The sequence below is a fragment of the Amphiura filiformis genome, chromosome 20 (genome assembly GCF_039555335.1).
Source record: "Amphiura filiformis chromosome 20, Afil_fr2py, whole genome shotgun sequence".
NCBI classification, from domain to species: Eukaryota; Metazoa; Echinodermata; class Ophiuroidea; order Amphilepidida; family Amphiuridae; genus Amphiura; species Amphiura filiformis.
In genome coordinates, this window is record NC_092647.1 from 32626786 (window position 1) to 32652683 (window position 25898).

The 25898-nt window shown below is 37.0% G+C and overlaps 2 protein-coding genes across 2 annotated transcripts; both read left to right on the forward strand.

The window, feature by feature from the left end:
* Window positions 1-5207: 5207 nt before the first annotated feature.
* LOC140142613 (uncharacterized) lies at window positions 5208-18599 on the forward strand. The gene is made up of 6 exons (XM_072164613.1): window positions 5208-5315; window positions 9279-9351; window positions 10832-11018; window positions 11894-11956; window positions 15431-15634; window positions 18330-18599. The coding sequence occupies exons 2-6, from the start codon at window positions 9341-9343 to the stop codon at window positions 18597-18599; spliced, it is 735 nt and encodes a 244-aa protein (XP_072020714.1). The 5' UTR covers window positions 5208-5315; window positions 9279-9340.
* A 141-nt stretch (window positions 18600-18740) lies between these two features.
* LOC140142612 (uncharacterized) lies at window positions 18741-24645 on the forward strand. Its single transcript, XM_072164612.1, has 2 exons — window positions 18741-19869; window positions 23668-24645. Exons 1-2 carry the CDS (start codon window positions 18751-18753, stop codon window positions 24217-24219), a joined length of 1671 nt encoding a protein of 556 aa, XP_072020713.1. The 5' UTR covers window positions 18741-18750; the 3' UTR covers window positions 24220-24645.
* The last annotated feature ends 1253 nt before the right edge of the window (window positions 24646-25898 follow it).

The window sequence follows — 25898 nt, forward strand, 5'->3', positions numbered from 1 at the left end:
ATTACGATAGAAGTATTAGTCGAACACGTATGCACAGTACGTACACGGCGCGTGGGATACACGTACACCCCCCCCCCCCCCACACACACACACAAACACACCCCCACACACACACACCGAGGATCGTACCGTATTACAACCGCGGGAGTAACATGCATGGGCGCTAGTGGTAAATTCCAATTTTCTATGCTTTACCTCACTTGTTCGCCTCAAAATTAAAAGGGGACATATCTGACAGTAAAACATGGTAAAAGCTAACATTTTATGGAAAATAAATACTAATCTACTTTTACAGAAATGTTATAATATGGCTTTAACGTCGTATTTTAGTTGAACAACCAAAATATAACCAATAGTGAAGTTGAAATTTGGTTGTCGCTTTAGTTTACGTCGCTACAACCAATAACCAAAATAAAAAATTTTCACAGCAGGTGACTATTGAGTGTGGCATTTATACAAATTTTCTATAATGGAAAAGTTCAACTTGGTTCTTACATAAATATCGATTCTTTGCTCTATTGCATTTTTTTTACTCACCCTGTATATTGATACGGCCCAGCGCACACAAGAATACTGCTCATAGATTACCAGTGCGGGTGCTGGAAGTTTCTAAAAAAACTGTACCACTACATGAGCAAAAAAAACCCCAAAAAACAACCAAACAAAAAAATTCCCCACTATCACTTAAAAACCTTTCCCCACAAACGCTCTAAATCCCCACTCAATTGTGTAATACAATAAAAGTGCTACTTAATGAAGAAAAATAAGAGTAGCCCTACCACATGGCCCTTTTACACGCTATAGCCTATTCCGGCACATACTATAACCTTTGAACTGCTAAACCTAGTGACCGCACGGTGTCTCGGAGTAGAGCCTAGAGAAGACAATTTCGGCGCGGGAATTTTGAACATCGCGTGTTGAGAGATGGCTGTTTTTATTCGTTTTTATGGTTAATATGAGTTTGTTTTAAATAAAACCATGTGATTGGTGATTGATAATTATTTTTCTAACATATAAGACATAATGTTGTGATTGCTGGACACTTCCTTTAAGGCCCACCACATTTGTTTTGTTTCGTTTCGTTGCACAAAATACAGTAGCAACTTATACATATTTACATAATCTAAATAGATAAATCCAAGAAATACTGTGTTATACTGTGTTATTAATCAGATTGATAAAAGAAAAATCATTTATAATTTCCTTTGGAATGGTGGTAAAGGGATTATTAAGAAAACTTCTATTATTGGTGACATTGATGAAGGAGGATTAAAGATGGTGGATGGTGGATGTTAGCCTATATCAATTTTTCGTGCACAAAAAATTAAGTGGGCTAATAAATTACACTTCCTTGTCTGGTTGGAAGATCCTTTTTGATGATTTTATTTCTCCTTTTGGCGGAAATTTGATTTTCAACTGCAATATTATTTCAAAGCAAATTCAAAGTTGGAAAAAAAGTGCCCATCTTTTTATAAAGATAGGCTAAAATCATACTTGAACTTTATTAATCCAGATAATGTAAAGCTATAAAAGAGTGCACTTAAAGCTCTATGATTCAATGCGCGTTTGATCATGGCGCATTAAGCTGTAGCGTTAGTATCCCTGCCATATGTCTAAGTATGGAATTTGAAAAAAAAGTCCTCCCGCCCAAAAATGTCCCTTTTTAAGAAATAATAATGTACTTAAGTCAGTCATATAATTGAGATAATTATCCCAGAAAACACAACGTGTTTGAAACATTAGAGAACATTTGTGTAACGCTGTGTTGTGTAACGCCTAACGCTTTGATAATTTGGACTCTAATGTGAACTTTTTAAAATAATAATTTTCAAAAATGTTATAAAAAGTTATTTAAATATTATTACCTAGCTGGGGGTTTATGAATCGGATATCATTAGAATACCTAGCTGGGGGGTTAGTATTCTAATGATATCCGATTCTGCTTTCTTCTTCTTCTGAAAACAAAAACTAGGTAATTTCAAAATGCTCCTCCTCCTACAATTACGTAACTTGCACATATGTATTGGCTATATCCAGTGATCATGAGGTGCAAACATGATTGAGGTCAAAGGTATTTAAGGGTGAATTTCCGGTATATAACCAAATACCTTCAAAATGCTTCTTGTGCCACATATTACGTCACTTATACATGTGCATCGGCTTTACCCAGTGCCCATAACTTGCACACGGAATTGGGGTCAAAGGTCATTAAGGGGGTAAAATCTTACAGTTGCATTATCTTGACATCTGTAAGGGGTATAGGGCTCAAACTCGGTGACAACAAATCTCATGACCAGGGGTACATTTTACAGGGGCCATGTCAAAGGTCATGCAGAGGTCAAATTTTAGAAATGCATTTCCTGGAAAATTTCTAATTGGACCTAATCATGCTAATTGAAAATAAATGAGTACAAATTAGACCAAGGAAGTATTTGCCGAAACGTGGGGGGTTAACATTTGACATTGTGTCCCTCCCATCCCAATATGTGGAGTGAACATGTCCCCATGCCCCCTCCCCCTGGAATTGACGCCTGTGGCAATGGTCTGGTTGTAACAATTAGATTAGACTTGCTTCAAGTCCTTTGGTGTCCATAGTTAGTGAATGTAAAATGAGGCTTTGCCACATCTTCCAAAAATTTCTATTTTTTCCAAAATTTTGAAGTTATTCTTTCAAAATAATTATTTACCATCATAACTTTGTAAAAATCTATTTGACATTTGAATTGCTAGATAGTGAACTTTCTTATCATACTCTTAGGCATACTGTGCACTGCAGGGGTAGTGTTTGAGCAAAAAAACACCATGCCCAAAAGGCGTACTTCCTCCCCAGCTCATGCAGCCAGCGCCAAGGACTTGTAGAGTTGGTAATTGATTACATAATACACACCGACATCGCCTGGCTAATAATTATTTGGTGCAGCAGAGACATTAAAATGAATACACGGGATCCATACACGTGAATTGCTATGCACGATTTTGATATCAGACGAAAATCTTCGGATACTGGGTTAAAAATGATGAATATCTCCCGTAAATGAATTTTTCTCATGTAACCAGATGTGGTCTCATACACTTGAAAATACGTGTTGAACAGATATTATAGTCGCTGGCGTGCGCTTTGAAAATTGGCCGTGCGCTTTGAACTAAAAAATTGCCCAAAACTATCAATTTTATATTGCCTTGGTCCAATATGAACTACAGCGCGCAGCAGGCTATATCGGCACTCACTCAAGTGGAGAGAGTATGACCATTGACCGCAATGTCGTATACAAGCTTGCTCACAGAGCGAGAAATCAATTACCCCGTCTATTCAGTAGCCTTAGTCAGGTCACTTCGCTAATAATATGCATCTCATAAAGGTCCGAATAAAATGGTCATGGGTGGCTGTGGATTCACCCTACCATGGCGATTTCTACTATGAAGACATCGGGGCGATGTCACTGTGTAATACACCATGGGTGGCTTTCAGTTATTTTTCAAAATCTGGGAAAGTCCATTTATTTTAGTAGTTAGTAGTTTTGTACTGCAAATTATACACAAAATGTAAAAAGAAACATACAATATTTATACAAATAATGTCACTTCACTTCATTTATGATAGTTAAGCTTGATTTCCCGAGAATGGGATATAGTTCTTCATATAGTTGAATATTTCATAACAAAACCATCAATTTTTTTTAATGAAATTCAAAGTTGGTCTATTTTAAAAGTTATGATTCCCAAATAGCAGTGACTGAAACAGGGGAAGCATATGATTGGTTGCTTCTGATCTGTGTTGCAGATTATTTGCTCTCCCATTCATTTGTGTAGGGCCATATTTAATCCAATTACAAACCCGTCAAGGCTTTCGTCCTACACAAAAGGAGGAAGCCTTGACCAAGGCTACAATTAGATACGCTAGTAAAATATAAACACGAATTTGTCTTTAAAAAATACAAGTTCACGGATCAGGTGTATAGTACATGTACTTTGAGCTACTTTGGTCTAACATTTAATATTCATATCTAACCCGGGTATCTAACCTACATTCGACAATAAATAAGTGATATGAGGCTTAATAATGATACCTGCGTCTTGACTCTGGAAAACAATATTTTTTAAAAAACCTCATTTTGCATTTAGTTTTTAAGCCACCTCGAGGAGCCACCTATACAAGATCTCATTTTGCATTTAGGTTTTTATTGCGTTGCAAAGTAGCAAAACTTTCTTTATATGTAGCCCAATTCGTGCCTGGAAAAGGCTATCCTCTCTTACAACCTATCGACAGGTCTGATTTCTATAATGAGGTGTCATCGGGTTTGCAAGAGATAATACCAAATCTAAACACCATGAAATTCACCACATCACACCAAGCTCACATTGGGCGCCCCATTCCTTTTTTAAAGGAATTTTTATTAAGCCTCCTACATGTACAGGAAACAAATTTGGCTATAACTATGAAGAAAATTGTATTGAAGATGCATTATCACTAAAGTAAACAAATTACACAGCCATTTGCTCTTGATGGCTTTTGTCAGGGTCAGGGATATTTGTCTCATAGTCCTACTTTTATGAACACCAATATTATACAGGTTACATGGGTTATTACAAGAGTCAATAAACATTAAATTAACTAGTATAGATAATGGACTTAGTTTTGTGCAATGTAGTTATATTGAACTTTTTCTGAAGTAAATCGCCTGCTGCATAGTTTTCTATACAGATGATATGTTTACTTTGTGATTAGGCCTGACCATGACCTGCTAGTTTTGATTAACCAATCAGTTATGTGTATTGTCAGCATGTGATGGCTATAAGCCAATTGCAAACATGTTTATAAAAAAGACTAAAAAATCCTACACTGAACAGACTCTTTGCCGGATTTAAGGGCTAAATATAGTACGGGGCCTAAGTTGTCATGTGGAGCAAGATTAGGTACTAGGGTATGAGATATTAGGAATTATTTCCTAGCCTCTTAACCACAGGGTTGGTGGGCTATATAGCTATTCAAGACACAGGATATGTAAGGGATAAACTGTGCATATGAGATGTGGGGGCAGGTGGCATTATTTCACTTATTTCAAAATTATTAAAAAAAAGTAGTTTATAATAATTACGTATATTGGCTGACTTTCTAGCTCGTTAACAAGCCGGAATGCCATTGGTTTGCGTTGCTAATAGAATAACCGAATTTAGTATCACCTCTTGAATGCATCACTGCATATTATCGGATTGTGTATATAGGCAGCAAAATACCCACTTTGATTTTAACACTGTCATTTCATTTGAAAGACAAGACTGCGAAATAACGGAAATCTGCATTTTGCCTATTAAAGGTATGTTATTTTCCACGTTTTATCAAACTTAGAAGACCTATAATATTTACAATAATATCTTGGCCAAACTGGAAATTACTGTAAAATATTATAGTAATATGTTTATTATATTGTGGACGCTGTTTGTATAAATATTTGTGTAATGCAGTATGGGAGCGAGTCTCTAAGTTCCACTAAGATAATAATATATGTAGGCCTATGTATGACAAGTTTACTTTACAAGTGACTAACTTTGGAATTATAGACTGCTCAAACCCATTACAAGTGAGCTAAGAAACAAATTCATAGTATTTTTTGAAATTCACAATGTAATACACATTTTATGGCAAATGATTAAAAACTTATATTTTTCATATTTAAGAGTACTCGAAGTAAATTTAATAAATCTGATGATTTATACTTAAAGTGTATGTAGGTGGGATGAAAAGCTGACGACCAATTGAAAATATTGACCTTTCGTATTGAAGATATGGATTTTTTCCCCCAAAACACCAAAATAGATTTGGTCTTTTGGGGAAAAAATCCATATCTTCAATATGAAAGGTCAAAATTTTCAATTGATCGTCGGCTTTTCCTCCCAGCTACATACACTTTAAGAATATATCATTAGATTTATCAAATTACTTTTGATATATCAAAAGGACTGTTATATATCAAAAATGTGAAAAATATCAAATTTTAATAATTTGTCATAAAATTTGTATTATATCGTGAATTTCAAAAATGAAAATTATTTGATATCAGAAAGACAGTCTTCGTATTCAGAATGCAATTCGATATGTCTGATGTGCTCTCATGTCCCACAAAAAATACCATCGAAACGCCCAAAACGCTCATTCCAGATCCCTTAACTGATATGAATATAAGTCGAAATTAAAGTGTTTGAGAGAAAGGTCCATAACTGCATTTATGGTGCATTTTATGATGCAAGAATAATACCAACACAGTATACGAATTCTGATTTTTATTTACAAACAACCGTGGCTACAATTATGTTTTGTACGTATAGACCCCTACTTCGAGACGCCGGTAGGCACATACCCGTCACTTCCATAGTCAGAGGAAAATTTAGGTATCCCCTGTTCGTCTATGGTCCAACAACAGCATAAATAATACATCAGACGGACTTACATATACAGCGTGAACAAAACCCCCACATACTTTTATTATACATTAAGGTGGTACTACACCCCTCATAAATTTTGTGACTAATTTTGCATTTTTCTCAAAAAATAACTACACCTGGTAACAGAAGTTATGTATAATGTAGGGGCAACGAATCCAATTGAATATATGAATACAAAAGCCACCTAAGTCCATACTTAAACCAAATTGAGTTAAGCATGGGAAAGTGTTCCTTTACATAGGCCTGTCATATGTATGAAAGAACAACTCAAATTCATCCTCTGTGTCTATTGAGCATGTGAAAATAGCATGAATGAAAGAATCACCCAATTCCATGATTTGAGTCTTGTAACACATTGATTAAAATCCAGTATGTATAAAAGTCCACTTGTAACACATTCATTGCTAGAGAGTGACTTTTGAAAAAAATGGGTTTAATAAAGGAAAGTGTGTGGTTTATATTACATGGCAGAATGCTTATCAACATTATACATACCTGTGCGCTTTATTTTGTATTATCTTATTAGTGGTAATCTCATTCTAACATTGTTGTCTTTGTATATGATTCAAACAACCACCTAAGTCCAAAATTTAAAATGAACCCCACGAAGTCCCTGAAATGCTAATCGTCATACCTAATACAGGTTAATCCACTCATTTGCACGTAAAACTTACCATATTGACCAGGTAAATCTAACTGAAGGAATTAAAATGATACACAGGTTTTTCTCTCAAAATCACTTCCCATGGACTTAGGTGGCTTTTGTATTCATGTATTCAATTACTTCACTTTACTTCAGTGATTAAAGACAAGAGGTACATTCTAGCAGTACCTGTTCTCTTATCATAAATAACGTGCCGCTTGTCTTGAGTCACTGAAATTCCAGTGTAGCAGCTGGATTCCTTGCCCCTATAATATACATAACTTTTGTTACCAGTGTGTTATTATTTTTTGAGAAAAAATGCAAAAATAGTCCCAGATTTATCAAGGGGTGTAGTACCACCTTAACTACTTAACAACAAAAGTATAATACTATTAGAATAATAGTATTATTAATTCCCTAGTACAATTTGACATTTTCATAAGATAAAATTATAAATCAAATTGAAAGTAATTTCAAGATACAAATTTCACGCAATTGCATACATACATTTTAAAGATAGCAGTGCATTAATTTATATGAAGGTATTTGCATACCTGGCAAAGGTAATTGCACAATAACATTTCATGATTTGAAAATAAAAATTCGGAAATTTTCAAAAGATAAAATTCAAAATCAAAATCGTAAATTCACTTCATAATTAAGTTAAATATTTCAAACATTTGTACACTGTAAATGTACATGTAAGTGTACAGACTTGGAGTGGGTCATATAATACTATTTTTCTTACAACTTGACCCGTAAAGTTCATTGTAACCAGATTTGGTTCCTATTCAGTATTCATTCTGATCGCTGGTCAACCGATTCTTTTGATGTGCAAGGCTCACTCAGTCATTTAATGAGGCAATACAAACGATCGAATTTGGTATTGAAATGAACAAAATTTTGAGTTACACTTTTTCAATATAAAATTATTTTTCTCGGCCAAATGAAAAGCAATCATTTTCAATTTTTCAGTAATATAAATGGCAGGAAAAACTATAATGCTTGATACTGATTTTTTTTTCAAATCCTGGTGTTAAACTTAGGCCTGAAATTCAGTCATTTAGTGTAAGATTTTCGATTTTGATCAACCATTTAGCTTTTCAAAGTAATACAGTTCGCTAATGAAGGATGTTTCCCAACTTTCTAACGCACATCACCGTGAGGGATCATAGTTTTGTCAGAATATCCGTTAGCCTTGCATGTCACTAAGTGTTTGACTGGTTTGCTCACCATGATCACCGAGGTTATTGGTGGAACTGACCAATTCTGGGCTCCAGCCCAATCACATGTAAAGGCGTCAACGTGAGCTGTTTTGGGCGACCAGTAGGGGCCTATTTTGAATTAAATGATCTCAGTTTCGTGTTGAATTCGTCAGCAAACCGGTCTACAGAATGTGGTCCCCACATTTTATCAATCATGTCAACAAATTCTGGACTCACAGCCCAATCGTCAAAATTTATTCTCCTGCTCAGCTCATAAGCTTCAGAATTTTCAGACCGGGGAACCCAATTTATTTCTATGCATTTGTTCTTACGAATTCTGTAATTCTGGCTTCATGCTGCCTTGTTACTGTGGAAACCACCCCTTGATTATAATTATCGGTAGACAATGATATCTTCTTTCCTTGCAATTGGGATGTGAAGGCTTGCAAAGCTAAAATACACCTTTGAGTTCTCTCCAGGTGGAACTCTTTTTCCTTTCAAATATGTTCCAATTCTGAAAAAACTTTAATCCCCCACACTCTGCCGACCAGGCCCCGCAACCCGAATCACTAGTATCTGAATATACTAGGAAACTGGACAGCAATACTCAAAGGGAAGTCTCTTATTCAACTCTACCACAACTCTTATTCAACTCTATCTTACCAAAGGTCTTAAACATTTTGTGAAGATAAAAGGTGCCGATTTTAACCCAAAAGCCAAGACCTTGAATGAAAAATACTTGATTATACCACCAAACTCCCATGCAAAACACAGATACTGTGTGTGATCAGGGAATATCTCCACATGAAAATATCCCGACTTTAGATCAAAGGAGAACATAAAATCGTCTTTGTTAAAAAAATAATTCTTCTTTCTCACTACTATCACTGGACAACTTATAACTTTATCCTCTCTTTTTCCTCTCTCTCCCTCCTTTTTCATCCAATTATTATTTATATGATTTTATAATGTTATTGCCATTACTACAGTTTTACACCAGTCTTGAATCGAGCTCATTAAAACCACTGCCAAACCAGATCATACTAGCACCATGGATAAAAGGTAGGAACTATAGGAAATACTCGAATAGTCGCATCCCGGGCGCTTTATTTTTTTCTGCAACCATAACGGGACGCAAACAATTTATAACCCATAGGAACACATATGAAAGGGTTAGGGTTAGGGTTAGGGTTAGGGTTAGGGTTAGGATTAGGATTAGGATTAGGGTTTAATAAAATTTTGCGTCCCGTTATGGTTGCATAAAAATTACGCATCCCGGGCCTGCATCTTAATAGAGGACCCTTTAAGTATTAAAATACTATTCGACACATGGCGCTCAAGCTTTTTGTGCGACGACTTTGGCTGTGTCGCGTCGACGTCGTAAAAGTAACACGTATTAGTGTTATATTTACATTAGGTTATATTGATGTTACCAAACTGACCAATGCCATGTCAGATTAACGTTAGAATAATGTTGGTTATGTTGACGTTGTCAAAAAGACAAATACGTGAAATATACGTTGAATTATTATTGGTCACAAACTAACCAAACTTTGTGTTTGTTTTCAGTTACATTTTGGCTGGTATGCTTACCGTCAGAAAACAAACGTAACATTAATGTTGTATTTTGGTTGGTTATTTGGACAACCAAAATTATAACCAATAATGAATTTGAAATTTGTATTTACGTCGCTACAACCACTAACCAAATTAAAACAAAAAATACAACGTCATTGACATCAGACTTAAAATTGTGTCCACTGGGAGTTATTTCAAACTTTTACATTGCATTTCTACATGCATATATTGAGTCTGATACGACCCAGCGCACACAAGGATACCGCTCTTAAGGGACCCACCACTTGACTTCAAGGGCGGGTGCTGGAAGGTTCTGAAAAAAATAAACAAATAAACAAAAAAACAAAAACCAAAAAAAGAAATAAAAAGTCCCCACTATCACTTACAATAAAATGCATCAATTTAATGAAAAAAAGCAACAGCTGGCCAATACCTAGTGTAATTTGTTTTGTCTCAACTTCAACTTCCAACCCCTCCCAAGTCAAATGGTGCATCCCTACCGGTATTTTAGTAATACAGAGACAAATTGCACAGTGTTCCATGTTCAGTGGTTTGGAGAAAATAGTTAAATAGCCATCACAAGCTTTAAAACTTAGCATAGAGTAGCCCTACCACAGGGCCCTGTTTACAGGCTATAGCCTACTCCGAGACATGCTATACCCTTTGAACTGCTAGACCCAGTGACCGCTCGGTGTCTCAGAGTAGAGCCTGTTAAAAGAGGAGAAGTGTCTTACACCCGGTCTTATCTTCTTCTTCGTCTTCGTCTTCTATTTCTTAGAATCTCAAATTTGCGATTACACTGTACAGCTGTCCCAGTCAAAATGGGTGTAAATGGCAACTGTCATGGAAACTGTCTTCAATTTATGTGTACTTTTTTAGGGCCCATCACATTTTTCTTTGTTTCGTTTCATTTCGTTGCGCAAAAAAAACAGTAAGTAACGATATACATCTTTATATATTACAGATCTACTTTTAGGACATACGATACACCACCAGCAGCAGCTGATATCTCCATCGGTTCTAAGAAGAGACGACCATGGCGATTATTAATCCTGATCGGCTTTGTATGTGTCATATTAGTAACATTCCAATTCTGGAGAGATGACGAATATATTGCCGGACTTCATATCGCTCCTCAACAAGCAAAAGATGTACGGATATGAATTATAATATTTACAAATTTATTACTATAAAATTGCATATATATTTTGAGACTTGTCATGTGTATCTATCTGACAAGGGTCCTTTTTTTTATCTTTTCAGTTTTTGTTTTTGTTTTCGGTTTTGGGTCTAATTGTTATTTTGAAGTTTTGAATTGCGATAAATCCTTTTCTTTGTCACTCCCTGAAAAGGATTGGTATTTTTGTTTTCGGTTTCGGGAGTGAAATTCTGGCATGAAAACTCGAGGTGAACAGGGTATGTGTTCATCTAGACGATAAATTGCGAGAAAATGCACGGCTTCATTGACTTACGTATGTAATACCGCATATACGGGAGTTTATACTCGTAAAAATAGTCTAGCATCGATATATATGAGCCAGTGTTGCCAAGAAGTAGGCATAATGTGTCGTCTGTTCGCGTCAAATCACAAAAATCGGTCATAATGATCAATGATGTCGCCCAAATAGAACTTCCAAGTCACATGTGTGGTGCTATGCAACACAAAAGAATTGCATTCAAGCGACAAGCGAAGGTCATTGATTCATACGTCATATAATCATGATAATTGTTGCAAACAGTATATACGTTGCTGTTTGGTTGCGATCTTGTATTACATGTAGTATGCAGTACAAATTCTATGAAATTTAGACAACATTATTTTGTAACATTTTTATGTCTGAATCCAAAAAAGGGGTCAACAAGCGAGCTGAATATTTTGTAGCAGTCGAGAATCGAGACCTGTGACCTCTCCCCATCCCCCAACACCCCCCCAAAAAAAAAAAACACCTGCGTACGCCACTGTTTCAAAGTATATATTTTATTTCAATCATGTATTTTCAATGCATCATGACTTTTAATATTTCAGTCTTGGTCTCATCTGATATTTCATGCCACTGGGGATAAACAGATCAAAAACACTAAGAATACGGTAAGTTTGGGATAATCTTACCCATGTCTTCTTCACGTTGGTACATGATGTAATTAGCGAGCTACGAAGGCAACAAAATTCGCAAATTTGGTGGGCTTGGTGGGCAAGATGCATGATAATGTTATTGATTAAGTGGGGTGTGTGTGGGTGGGGTGTGTGTGTGTGGCGGGGGAGTCAAGATCATGAAATAACAATTCGACTTGGTCTCAATCGCCATAGTCTGTATTTCGCAAGTTTAAGGGGTACTACACCCCTGTGGTAAATTGTGACTATTTTGCATTTTTCTCAAAAATAATAACACACTGGTAACAACAAAATATGTATATTATTGGGGCAAGGGATCCAATTACTACACTGAGATTTCAGTGACTCAAGACAAGCGGTTCAGTATATATGATAGGAAATGAGGTACATCCTAACGGTACCTTATTTCTTATTATAAATAACAAACCGCTTATCTTGGGTCACTGAAATTGCAGTGTAGTAATTGGATTCCTTGCCCATATAATATACATAACTTTTGTTACCACTGTGTTAATATTTTTTTTAGAAAAATACAAAAATAGACACAAATTTATCTATGGGTGTAGTACCCCCTTAAGAGGAAGAAAAAGATATTGACGTGTAATAGCCTAAATTAAGAAAAAAGCGGTTAGCCCAACACTAGTTGCGACATAATCCATTTAATCACCATTCATTTCAGAAAAGCATATTATGTTACACATCAAAAGTCACCGAAAATCCAAGTGATGGAACAGTTGCCTAATATGCATAAATCCAAAATAGCCGCATAGGCAGTGGGCAAAAATTAGTCTAATCTTGGTAATAAAGCATACCAATATATTCCTCTTAACATAAAGATTCAGGAAATATATATATAGTTTGACCTGTCTCCGACATACACTTCTTGTGTTATAGACAAAATAAGGTCAAAATTTTGGGGTCCACAGGCGTCTATAATTGAAACTCGCTCCAGTTTTAACCCAACTTGTCTCAAATTGGTCCTTTGGCAAATATAAAATCAAATATCATTTGGATATTATTTTAACAGGTAACATCTAAAATAGGTCAAGGTCAACAGGACTCAATGGATTTTGATCTTTTTTTTACCATGTTACCGAGGTAACAAATCACCTGGGATATGGCAAACTATTCTTTTTGTAAATGTTTTTTTTTTCCAGCGGAGCAATATAAGACCAATTTGATCAAAATCATAGAATGTTTTATTTTTTGTCCCATATGGAATCCAAATTTTGACATTTGAACTTTTCCCCATTACCGGTACTCAATAAATGTATATCGGAGGTAGGTCAAACTAAACAGTTGTCTAATTTGCATAAATCCAAAATGGCCGCTTATGCAGTGACAATTTTCTAAATCCTTGATGAGAATGATACATTGGTATGATTTTTAAAAGGATTTCATCCACTGCATAAGCGGTCATTCTAGTTTAATGCATATTAAGCACTGTTCCGCTAAGTTGATATTCGGGGAATTTTGATATGTATTTTTGTGGTGTTGACTGTTCAAACTGAACACAATCAACAAATGGTATTTTTAGGACAATGTGTTTAGCCCAGATGTGCTTAGGATTTTCAATCACATACCCAATCTTGTGATATGTTTAATGTGATTTCAACCAAAACATGATAGTTTCTCATTCATGCCTACATACAAAAACTTACATTTTCTTTGTTATTTTATTAATTAACCAAAATTCAGAAAACACATTACTTTCTTGAGTTTCTTCAACCATTTCCATGTTTTAATATATTTTTTTTTCGTCAGAATTTTTACCATGAAACAGTGGTAAACAAATAGTTACAATGCATCAAATATAAATGTCATTAAATAAGAAACACTATGCCACTCAGCGCACTGAATGGTCTATTGTTCTATTGTGTCCGATTTGAGCGCTGACATATTGGAAAATGTAGCCAATCAATATTCATGAGAGTGTACATTCAACGTCCAATTTTCGAAATTGGGTGACTTGTGCTTGGCAGGTGTAAAATACATCTGACTGGGCGTTTTAAATACGTAACGCATAAAGGCATTGACATCATCGAATGGCTGCCTATAGTGCTGTTAGTGTTAGGCCTATGTTGGGGGGCTGTGTTTAGTTTCTATAATAATTATTATAAGGCCTACATTTATTTGTCATTCCTTTCTTTTCCTTTCTCTGTACTTATTCTTTCCTTGCTAAAGTATCACTCCCTCTTCTTATCTCCCTTCTCCATCCCCTCATACTTTTGTCCCTCTTTCTCTCTTCCTCCAGCCCCCTCTCATTCTTCATGTCCCCTCCTCCACCTCTTCCTCCCTCATCCCCTCACAGGGGGCACATCTCATTTCATGACGTCACCGTTTTTCTAGGCCAAATCTGTCTCGTTCGAAGGAACTCACCGCTTAAGTTGGTTTTTGCGGATATCAATTTTAAACGTCTTATTTTCTCAAAAAAGGAGTCATTTTCATTGTCCTCATAATATTAGCTTGCCAATGATATGATGTTGTTTTGCTATAGACCTGCCCTTTAAGAACTGTTCCCAACGTATTCTGAGTGACTAAGAATTACATGTTCTTGCTCGCGGTTTGAATTTCGCTGTCACTGAGGAGGAAGTTTATCACAGCTACAGCAGAGATACTAAAATAAATACCCGGTTCGATACACGTGAATGTGCTATGCACGATTGATATTCAGACGATAAATCTTTGGATACCGTGGTAGAAAATGATGAATATCTCCCGTAATTTTTTTGTTCTAAAGAAGCCATATTTAGATCCTTGCACTTGAACATATGTGTTGAAAGGATATGATAGTCATTAGCTTGAGTATTGAGAAAGAAGCGTGCGTCTTGAACTCAAAATTCTGATTTGATATTGCGTTGGTCCTGTATGGACTACAGCGCACTAGCTAGCTGCACTCGAAACTCCCGTGGAGGCAGTATAAAAGTCGATGACCATTGACCTCAATGGCGTATACAAGCTTACTCACACACAGAGAAGTCAATCACCAGGCTTTTGTCAGTAGCCTTAGTCATGACCCTCGGCTCATTATGCCTCTCAAAGGTCGGAACAAAATGGCCATGCGAGGCTGTGGATTCAACCTACCATGACGATTTCTGCCATGAAGATATCAGGGCGATGACACTGTGTATCACTGTCTGTCCTGTCATTAATTAGGCATCTTCAGATCTATAAAATGTATAAAAAGCCGAAATGTTCGTATTCTAAACTGTAATGAACAGATTTTGTGACACTGTCCTGGCGGAATTGTGGCGGAAGTACACCCCTGAAATAGTGCATGATGGGAAAGGGGGGAAATGTCTCCAGAGCAACACCAAAACATGGCGGACTCGGTGTTCGTTGAAAATATCTGTGCTCGTGACAGATGAGTATGTCTGAGATCCTAGCACAAATTGCTAAACCATTTTTTGACAATCTTAATAATTATGATTATCTTTCTACCATGTAAAGCATTCCTCGGACGGTACAAAAGACACATCCGATGATCGATGCAAGGTGCCTAGATTCGACCCCAAGACGAAACATCCTCCTTATGTCTCCTGTAAACGAGTGCCACCGATACCAGATTCATGTGACACGGCTCGTAAGTTATTCTTATCAAAGCCGAAGCCGATGTGCCCTGACCAACGGGAGTTAATCATTTGCCAGATGGAGGTAAAATTGCGTCAGTATTAAAAGGCGACGAAAAAACACCCTGATCTACTTGCCCAACCGACCCAGAAATTACGGTTTGGTGATGCATGTATTAAAATTAATTGATTTGGATTATAGAAAATGCAAGCGAAAAAAAAAGCTAATTGTGTAGATTTTTATGATATTCAAACACATTATTATAAATGTTTATTTTAGGGTCGCTTCCAAATCAAATGAAAAGGTCCGTACGTCAATAGAACAAGGTTTTTTTCGTTGCCTAATGGGATTATACACGATTGAACATTATTGAGTGATTGGGTTGGTTAGGTGACATGGTGGGTGAGGGGGAACCAAAGTTGGTCCCTTCCCTACTCCTCCCCATCTGGTTACTCCTAGTATATGAACCCATACCAGTTCTGTTTTTTGTAAAGGTGTTAATAATTTACCCGGGGTGATTCAATTGCCAATTATGACTAAGCTTTAAACTATTTATGATCAAACTTGCATTTGCAGATGATCTTATTAACACCCTCCTTGATTGGTTCAAAATTGGACACGATGTTCATTTTGGCCAATCGGCAGGTATATAGTTCTCATGGGGTTAACGGGTGGAAAATAATCTGCATCGTTACAGGAAGACAAAATGTTTGTGCACTATCAAATTTGCACTTGACCTACCTTGACCTTTGCCGTTCACTCCAACTGAGAGTTGAGTGGCAACATCCGCATCATAATGTCCCGCCAAACTGTTCTGTCGTCTTATATATGGCTGACTTTTACTATATGGAATTTTGGTTGGTTAGCACGCAGTCCGTCCACCTCTTTGCTGGTCTTCCTTTAGGTCCGATTGCCTGGATGAGACAATCGAAGGAAACAATCTTGGGAAGACCGGAGGGAGGCATACTCTGGATGTGGCCATAATAATGCAGTCTCTTCGGGTAATTTTTTTTTTACCGAGAGGGAAAACTCAACACCCTAGATTTTGCGGATGGGGTGTTTCTGATCCTGTCTCTCCGCGTTACTACAAGTATCTTGGCAAGGCACATCTTCAAACGTCAAACGTGATATCCAGGATTCTGCTCCCTCCCTATAGTAATATTGATCAAACAAGGACATAGTTTAGTAACTTCTGAGCAGGATCCTTTTGTGGATGATCTTTCCTCCCAGGTAGGTAAACGCCTCCACCTGTAGAAGCTTAGTGTTGAGAATTGTGATGTTCAGGTGGATGTCCTCTTTGCTTACGGCCTGAACTTAGTCCAAAAGCTGAGATGTTTAGCTTCAAAATAGCTTCGCGCGCATTTGTACCATAAACTTATTCTGTCGCCATAAGGTGCTGGATTCACTTTTTCCAACCCCCCCATGTCAAAAAGAAATCTACGCCCCTGGTGCAGAGCATGTAACATAGCCATCTCCAGTATGATGTTAAAAATCTGAGGTGAGATCACACATCCTTGACGAACTCCAAACAAGGTTGTAAACCAATCTGTTGATTTCCATTTACCCTAACTGTACTTGCCGATTTCTTGAATAGGTTGGGGGCTCTCAGGAGACAGGTTATTTTGTTTGGGAAGGTCGGGCGACATTATCGGGTATCGGAACACTGGATTTCCCGGTATATCGATATTTTGCGATAAATCAATAACCTTTTCCGAAGCTGTCGGCTGTTTTCGTGCTCTGTGAGCACAAACTTCTGTCTAGTGCAATCTGTTTCAATTCATTTTCTTTATATTATTTTTACTAAAGAATGTTTGTTGACGAAAAAGAACATTATTATTATGTGACGTCGAATATTATAAAAAATACTTTGAATACGTCACAAAGTTTGAAATTAAATTTTTTATTGGAACTTACTTTTACAACTTGCTACGTTGTGTCTGCTACCAGACTTCATCAGGCAACTGACTCGCTGTGCTGACACTTGAAGACAACTAGGGATCTGACTGTCCGTTCCCATGGGAGTGAGTAGAGCAGCCGTCACTTAACAAGAAAGGGGGGACTGAGACACAACTTATCTCACGCACGGGATCGGGCGGTCAAGAAGATCCTTAGTCGTCTTCAAGTGTCACATGACCAGCCCAGCGGGTCAGTTGCCTGATGAAGTCTGATGGTATCAGACGCAACGTAGAAAGTTGCAAAAGTATGTTCCAGTAAAACTTTGTGATTTTAACGACTGGATGACTTAAAATATTCACTACTTTGAATAGTGTTGCATGAACAATAGAGGCTTGCAAATCAATGATAGCCAGCATAAAAAAATTTTGGCCGATCGATTCCATCAATATCATTAATCTTCGACTGCCTACATTTAAAATCATTATACGGGTGTCACTGATACCAGATTCATGTGACACGAAGCCGATGTGCCCTGACCAACGGGAGTTAATCAAAGATTATTTATTAAAAACATATTTATACATCGTTACCCTTCAGATAAATCTGCTATTACAGGAGCCCTGTGTAATACGGTCGCATTTCAAGGTGGCAAAATCTGAACGCTCTCACACCATGCTCAATTGTACAGAAGGTGTGTTTCTAAATAAGATGAAAGCGTTCCAAAGAAGCAATTTTGTGAGGCCATTCAATGACGTCTATCATTGAATTAGTGCTTATTCCGTTTTCTCAAACTACATTGTTACATTTTTGTATGTATCATATCTTTATTTTACTTATTTATTTGCTTATTTTCATTTGTTAAATGTTATTTGATTGTATACAGAACTACAACACTAGCCACGGAGTCAGTTGTACCAACAACATGTGTGCATCAGACATATCGCTAGGTTTAATAAACCCACTTGATGGAACTCTAGTATGGAGTATATACCCCGACATCAATGACTTAGAAAACGCTATCTTGGACCTTCTCAACAAGAATGCGAGCAACGGCAACTATGGATTCTGCTATCTGAAGTGTAAACAAAAAAACCAAACAATATGGCAGTCAGTTGCTTCTTATACCACAATACTTTACCCAGAATACATGTAAAGGTTCGGCTTGTGATGATGCAATAAATATCAACGTCATCTGGCTAGATTCAACATCACATAGTCATTTCTTTAGATCTTTACCAAAATCTGTCAAAACTTTACAAAATACCAAGGAAAATAAACTTGCTCACGTGTTTAATTATGACCTGATGCAATCTATAAGGGGAGGAACTTATAATAATACTATTATGTTTACATTAGGAAAAGATTTGTTAAAAGACCTAAAATCCAAAAATAAGACAGGTATCGGTAAAATATTTAACTTGTTCCACAATGGCGGATACTACGTTTCATGGATTGATGATCTTTGTTGGCAAAATTCCATGAAAGAATTTCGAAAAGCAGGAATGGGCAGATTTCTTGGTATAAACAAAGAAGAGAAAAACACTTCTAAGGCTTGGAAAAACCTGCTTGAAAAGTTGAAATTGAAAGGTGTTAACCAAATAGCATTAACTACAGCAAATTGTGAGGTTTTGAAAAGCAACAAGCTTTTAGCTCCTTATCAAGGCGAAGGAAAAGCGATATGTTATAATGGAAAATATCATGCTGACTATCTGCTCGCATATCTGGAATCGTTACAGAAGCAATTAACGACATGTAAAAGACCGTTTTTTAACTACTTAGATCTCAACATAGGCCACGAATATAGTGGACTCCGAATTCAAACTTTAGATGAAAGTTTGGCAAACTTTATTAACTTCCTTAACAACCAGACCAATACATTTACTTTCATGTTTGGAGATCATGGACTGAGATACGGAAAGTTTTTAGAGACGGCTGAAGGCAAAGTTGAATTGGGTCATCCGGTTTGTTTCATTCATGCTTCAAAGAACTTAGAAGAAAAGCTGGGAAAAGACAAAATGGAATCTTTGAGGTTAAACCAGGACAGGCTGATTGATATTGTAGATTTGAGACAAACTCTATTCACTTTTTCACCTGATGATGATAATTCTATTTTTGAAATTGACAAGCAATACGACACACATCCCAACGGACTATTTCATCCAATTGATCCTAAGAGATCTTGCAGTAGTTTGGGAATAGGTTTAGAAGGTAGCAAATGTATCTGCTCATCAGAAGGTCGCACGAGTCATATGATGTCAAATGACACCAGAGTAAAAGTACTGGCAGATTTTGCTTTGGGAGAGATCAACAACATCCTCCAAGACCAATTTGTTTCTGCGAACAAAGAAAGTGGATCTGGATTTGGTTCATGTGAACGACTAGTTGGAAAATGGATTGATAACGTGATGGAATATTATGACCAGGTAAGTAACCATAGTTGCTGTACATTTAAAGAAACCTTACCAATCTAAGGAAAACAAAAAGAAAACAAAAAGTATTGGGAAACCTTTCGGCATTTAAGACTTCATCTAATTATGCTTTAGCGTATGACAGTTTAAGGGTAGACGCAATATGTTGTTGGTCGAAGCAGCCAAAATATCGATTTTCAATATCTAAATTAATATATTATTGAAAAATAACACTTTGATGTTTAGCAAAAGTTCATTCTACAAATCATACACTTTGAAAACTTGCTTGATTTATTGTTGTTAATGAGTTATGTGCGTTTTACAAAAGTGTTGTTGTTCCAGGCCTCTTTATAAGATAACTCAAGAACCACAAGACCTATAAAAGTATATCTGTGATATTTGAATTCTTCTATACACTCGCTATGAAATGAGCAATGCAATTTTTGTCAAAGCTCATTACAATTCGCAAGATAATGTGAACTACCAAATCGCAACAGTTTAAAATAGTTACTAACCTTAAGCACTTTTACCAAAAATCTCGAAGGTCAAATGATATGATAGACATGAATACAGTCATCTTAAGTGATTATGATTAGTGTTGGTCATTCAAGTTGAGAGTGCTTGGAAAATTTGCTCGTTCTTTGGGCTTATTTTAGGGGCGTAGCCAGGGAGAGCCAAGGGGAAAATTCCTCCCAGAAAATTTCCAGGGATAAAATAGGGACGGTAAGGATCCTTAAAATGGCGTAAGGGCATTAATCGACGTATGCACTTTTACATTTAATTGTTGTAGGCTCTACAAGAGAGTAATGAAACATTCCGTCCCGCAGTAGTATAATATGCTGAACTTTCCCATCTTTTTCTTAGAGATCTACATGAACTGATTTTCAAATTGGGATCTATCAACAAATTTTAGCATGCAGGTTAATATTTTAATTATTTTAAACATCTTTTGCTTTCTTCAGGAAAGGTATCGACCAAGGTTACTGCGAGTTTTCAAAGTAAAAAGTCCATGTTGACCCCATAATCCGAAAACAATATAGGATTTGCCAAACTTTTTTCTAGTCTGTAAACAAAAATACTGGTAAGGATATCCAGTATTAGGACTCGTAATTATTATCATTTGCCCATAATCTGGAAAATCTGAAAAATATCTGCCATAATTTATTGCATTCAGCATTGGGTCAAAGAAATGAACCAGCAAAACCCCGTCTATCGGAAACCCGTCTGGATCTGAAAGCAACTGCTACATGCTCTAGTTAGGGGAAAAAGTTCACTTTGGTGACCACTCTCTGGCTAGTAAGGTTTGACGATTGATTCGACTTCTATGGACCATTTAGAAAAAAATAGCCACCATGTCCCTCGCGAAAATCCAGACAAATTTTGCTAGAGGCCAAACTCCAAAATGGCGGCCACCACCATTTTGAAAAATTAAGTTTTGAACCAGAGCACCTATAATCATGCACAAAGACACTTTTTCGGATATGTCGAGTACAAGGATTCCGATTCTGACATTAGTTTGACATTACGGCATCATTTTCACCCAGAAATCCAAGATGGTGGCCGGCACCATCTTGAAAAATTTGGTTTTGAACAAGAGGACCTTAAATCGTGTACAAAGACACTTTTTTGGATAAGTCGACCACAAGGATTTCAAATTTGACATTACTTTGACATTACGAACTCATATTTACCCAGAAATCCAAGATGGTGGCCGCCGGCGCCATCTTGAAAAAAATAAGTTTTGAACCAGATTACCTAAAATCGTGTACAAAGACACTTTTTCCGGTAAGTCGACCCCAAGAAATCCGAATCTGACATTAATTTGACGTTACAAAATAATTTTTGCCCAGAAATCCAAGATGGCCCCCATTTGGTAGAGCGTAAATGTGATTTTTGAATGAAAGCAGAAGCATAAATGTGTCATTTCCGCCTTATCTGGGGTTCATGTCCCTTATATGGGGTTTAAACTGCCTTATCTTGGGTTTACATCCCTTATCTAGGGATAAGGCGCCTTACCTGTGGTTTAGACGGCCTTATCCTGGGTTTACGTTCCTTACCTGTGGCTAAGATGCCTTAACCTTAGCATATCGCAATCTAAACCCAGATAAGGCATATAAACCCCAGATGATGCACCGTAACCCCAGATAAGCAACGTAGACCCCAGATAAAGCAGTCTAAACCCTAAATAAGGCGCCTTAACCCTAAATAAGGAACATAAACCCCAGAAAAGGCATCTAAACCCCACATAAGGTGCCTTAACTCTAGATAAGGGTTGTTAACCCCAGATAAAGGTCGTAAACCTCAGACAAGGCATCTTAACCCAAGATAAGGCGCCTTAACCCCAGATAAGAGACGTAAACTCAGATATGGCAGTCTAAACCCCAGATAAGGCGCCGGTCTGGGGTTTACTTCTCTTATATTAGGTTCATGTTCCTTATTTATGGTTAAGGCACCTTATTTGGGGTTGGGACTGGTTTATCTGAGGTGTACGTCCCTTATCTGGGGTTACGGCGCCTTATCGGGGTTTAAACTGTCATATCTGAGTTTACGTCTCTTATCTGGGGTTAAGGCGCCTTATCTTGGGTTTAGATGTCTTATCTGAGGTTTACGACCCTTATCTGGGGTTAACGACCCGTATCTAGAGTTTGGGCACCTTATGTGGGGTTTAGATGCCTTATCTTAGGTTTATGTTCCTCATTTAGGGTTAAAGCGCCTTATTTGGGGGTTGGACTGCTTTATCGACGGTCTACGTCTCTTATCTGGGGTTACGGCGCATTATCTGGGGTTTAGATGCCTTATCTGGGTTTAGATTGCGATATGCTAAGGTTAAGGCATCTTAGCCACAGGTAAGGAACGTAAACCCAGGATAAGGCCGTCTAAACCACAGGTAAGGCGCCTTATCCCTAGATAAGGGATGTAAACCCAAGATAAGGCAGTTTTAACCACATATAAGGGACATGAACCCCAGATAAGGCGGAAACGACACATTTATGCTTCTGCTTTCATTCAAAAATCACATTTATGCTCTACCAAATGGGGGCCATCTTGGATTTCTGGGCAAAAATTATTTTGTAACGTCAAATTAATGTCAGATTCGGATTTCTTGGGGTCGACTTACCGGAAAAAGTGTCTTTGTACACGATTTTAGGTAATCTGGTTCAAAACTTATTTTTTCAAGATGGCGCCGGCGGCCACCATCTTGGATTTCTGGGTAAATATGAGTTCGTAATGTCAAAGTAATGTCAAATTTGAAATCCTTGTGGTCGACTTATCCAAAAAGTGTCATTGTACACGATTTAAGGTCCTCTTGTTCAAAACTAAATTTTTCAAGATGGTGCCGGCCACCATCTTGGATTTCTGGGTGAAAATGATGCCGTAATGTCAAACTAATGTCAGAATCGGAATCCTTGTACTCGACATATCCGAAAACGTGTCTTTGTGCATGATTATAGGTGCTCTGGTTCAAAACTTAATTTTTCAAAATGGTGGTGGCCGCCATTTTGGATTTTGGCCTCTAGCGAAAAATGCCGGGATTTTCGCGAGGGACATGGTGGCTATTTTTTTCTAAATGGTCCATAGAAGTCGAATCAATCGTCAAACCTTACTAGCCAGAGAGTGGTCACCAAAGTGAACTTTTTCCACTAGCCAGGAATGAATAAGACACTTGTTCATGTTATTTCTGGAAGTGGGCCATCGCCCTTTACCTTACATATTACACAGCCTAGACAGACGACATTTTGCAATATATTTTTAACGTAAAATACAGCATATTTAACTAACATGATATATAAACTATGATATTTTCTTGCACAGAATACTACGGCAATAGAAATGAATCTGCACTTACCAGGAAAGTTACCTACTCCAGAAAAAGACGAGATTTTCTTCGTAGCTGTACAAGTAACTTCAAGTTCACAAGATGGTCCGTCACTGGTTCTCGCCCACTACGAACGGACATCTATATATGGCGTGTATGATGAATGCCGTGATGAAGGCGTCGAGGGTAGAGTATGTATCTGTTCGCCATCCAATCGGTCTACTACCACTAGGCAATGGCATCTACAGCCTCCAGTAGTGTTTGGTACATTAACTACAGTAGTTAGTCTGAATCAGCATGTATTTATTTACGAAAGACGATCACCCTATGGAGTTATTCTAGAAGCATCTTGTGACCAGCCAAATGGAGCTTACGAGATAGTGCTTCTTATTCTTAACACATTAAATGTTGTATCCTCTGATACGTCACATCAACACACAACGATGATAAAGTATCAGAGGATATATTTCCTTAATGCGTTTTACCAACTAGATCCTTTACACAAATGGTCATTAGAATACGATGTTCAATTCAGACAAATATTTTAGGTATAGACGTAACCTGTATATTTTAGCAGAATGAAATGTCCAATTTTTGCCAGTTGTTACACTGTTTCCTCATTGCTTCTGGGGGCCGTTTCACAAAGACTTAAGATTGATCTTACGATTGATTTACCACACGTAATCCCCTATTAAATCAATCGTAAGATCAATTGTAAGTCTTTGTGAAATGGGCCCCTGCTCAAGTTACATGGCTGACCATTCGTGATGAAATAGTGTCTTGGCAAGCTTTTGGCAATGGTATCTCATAAAAGGCGTGGCTTGATTAAAACATTTCCTCCAGTAAGTTTATGTCTGACCAGACGACATAAAAGTTAGGTGTGTGCCAAAACTGGTTTCAAGTAACACGCTCACTTTTTATCATGTTCATTGGGCAGACTCCTTTAGTGATGTTGAATTAAAGATGACGATTTCTCTCCCAGTTTTTCATTTTTAATCTATTTTTCTTAAAAAGTAAAAATCGCAAATTAACAAATAATGATAGTCAATAATTACTGTATCATTTTAACAGGTTTTACAACAATTGTTGCGATGTTTTAACTTCATACCCATTATAGACTCGCGGTCTTTCCTACAGATGTCCTCGAGTGCCGCATTTATTTCTGTGCGATTGCTGGGGAAAATTTTTTTATATATTTTAAATCGGTTTAGGTTGAAATGTAGATAATTATTGTTGACAATACTAATGTTCGTGATTTTAATTTTGCGTTTCTTAGCTGACAATGTTTTCAATGCCTTTTACCCAGATCACTTGCGTAAATACCGATATTTTTAACAGTATCGGTTTATTTGACCAAAAAATTAGCCACAATAATTCCATAGACTTAGATCAAAGATACCATATCGCACGACAGATGATATTTAAAACTAGAATTAAAAGACAAAACGTATGCCCTCTAAATATAGATGAATGCGATTTATCGTGTTGTGATAACTTTAATTTTGGACATTCCTCGAAGTGAACTTAATCAATCCAATGATATTTACTTAAAAAGTGTACGTAGGTGAAAGGAACAGCCTTCCATCATTTGAAAATGTTGACCTTTGCTAGTGATGATATGGATTTTTTCCCCAAAACATTTAAAAAAATGTAGGCCTTTTGGGGAAATGGGGATGATTTGTATGGACCATCCCTACGTATCAAAATATTAGGGGGAAATCCCCATCCCCCGGATCTACGCCAATGTTATATCCTGCAGGTGGCCATGAAATGCAAAATTTTGGGTGGTTTTTTGGGCGTTTTGTTTTGTTTTTATAACCCGGATGTATGGTAACATATGCGTCAAATTACTTTCATTTATTGTTAATTTGGTGCAGAGCTAGACTTGGCTATAGTTTCAAGAAATTTGTAGATTGATTTTAATAGAATATTTGGTGATTTCATATTGCTTGTAAATGAAATGGATGAGAAAAAAAATAAGAAAACATTTGTCATCAATATACAGGGGAAAGAAGAATCACGCATCGCACACTAGCACAATTAAACAGGGAATAAATTGAAATTATATACAACTAGAGCGGTTCTCGGGTTGCGCGGTTTTCGGCATACGCGGTTGGTGTGTAAGGTTGATGGGTGATGGTATGGTAGTGGTTGTGTTTAGATGTGAGTTTCTTTTCAGAACCCTGTATGGGCGAAGCCTGGATGGTGGATGGGGAGTGTGGGGTGA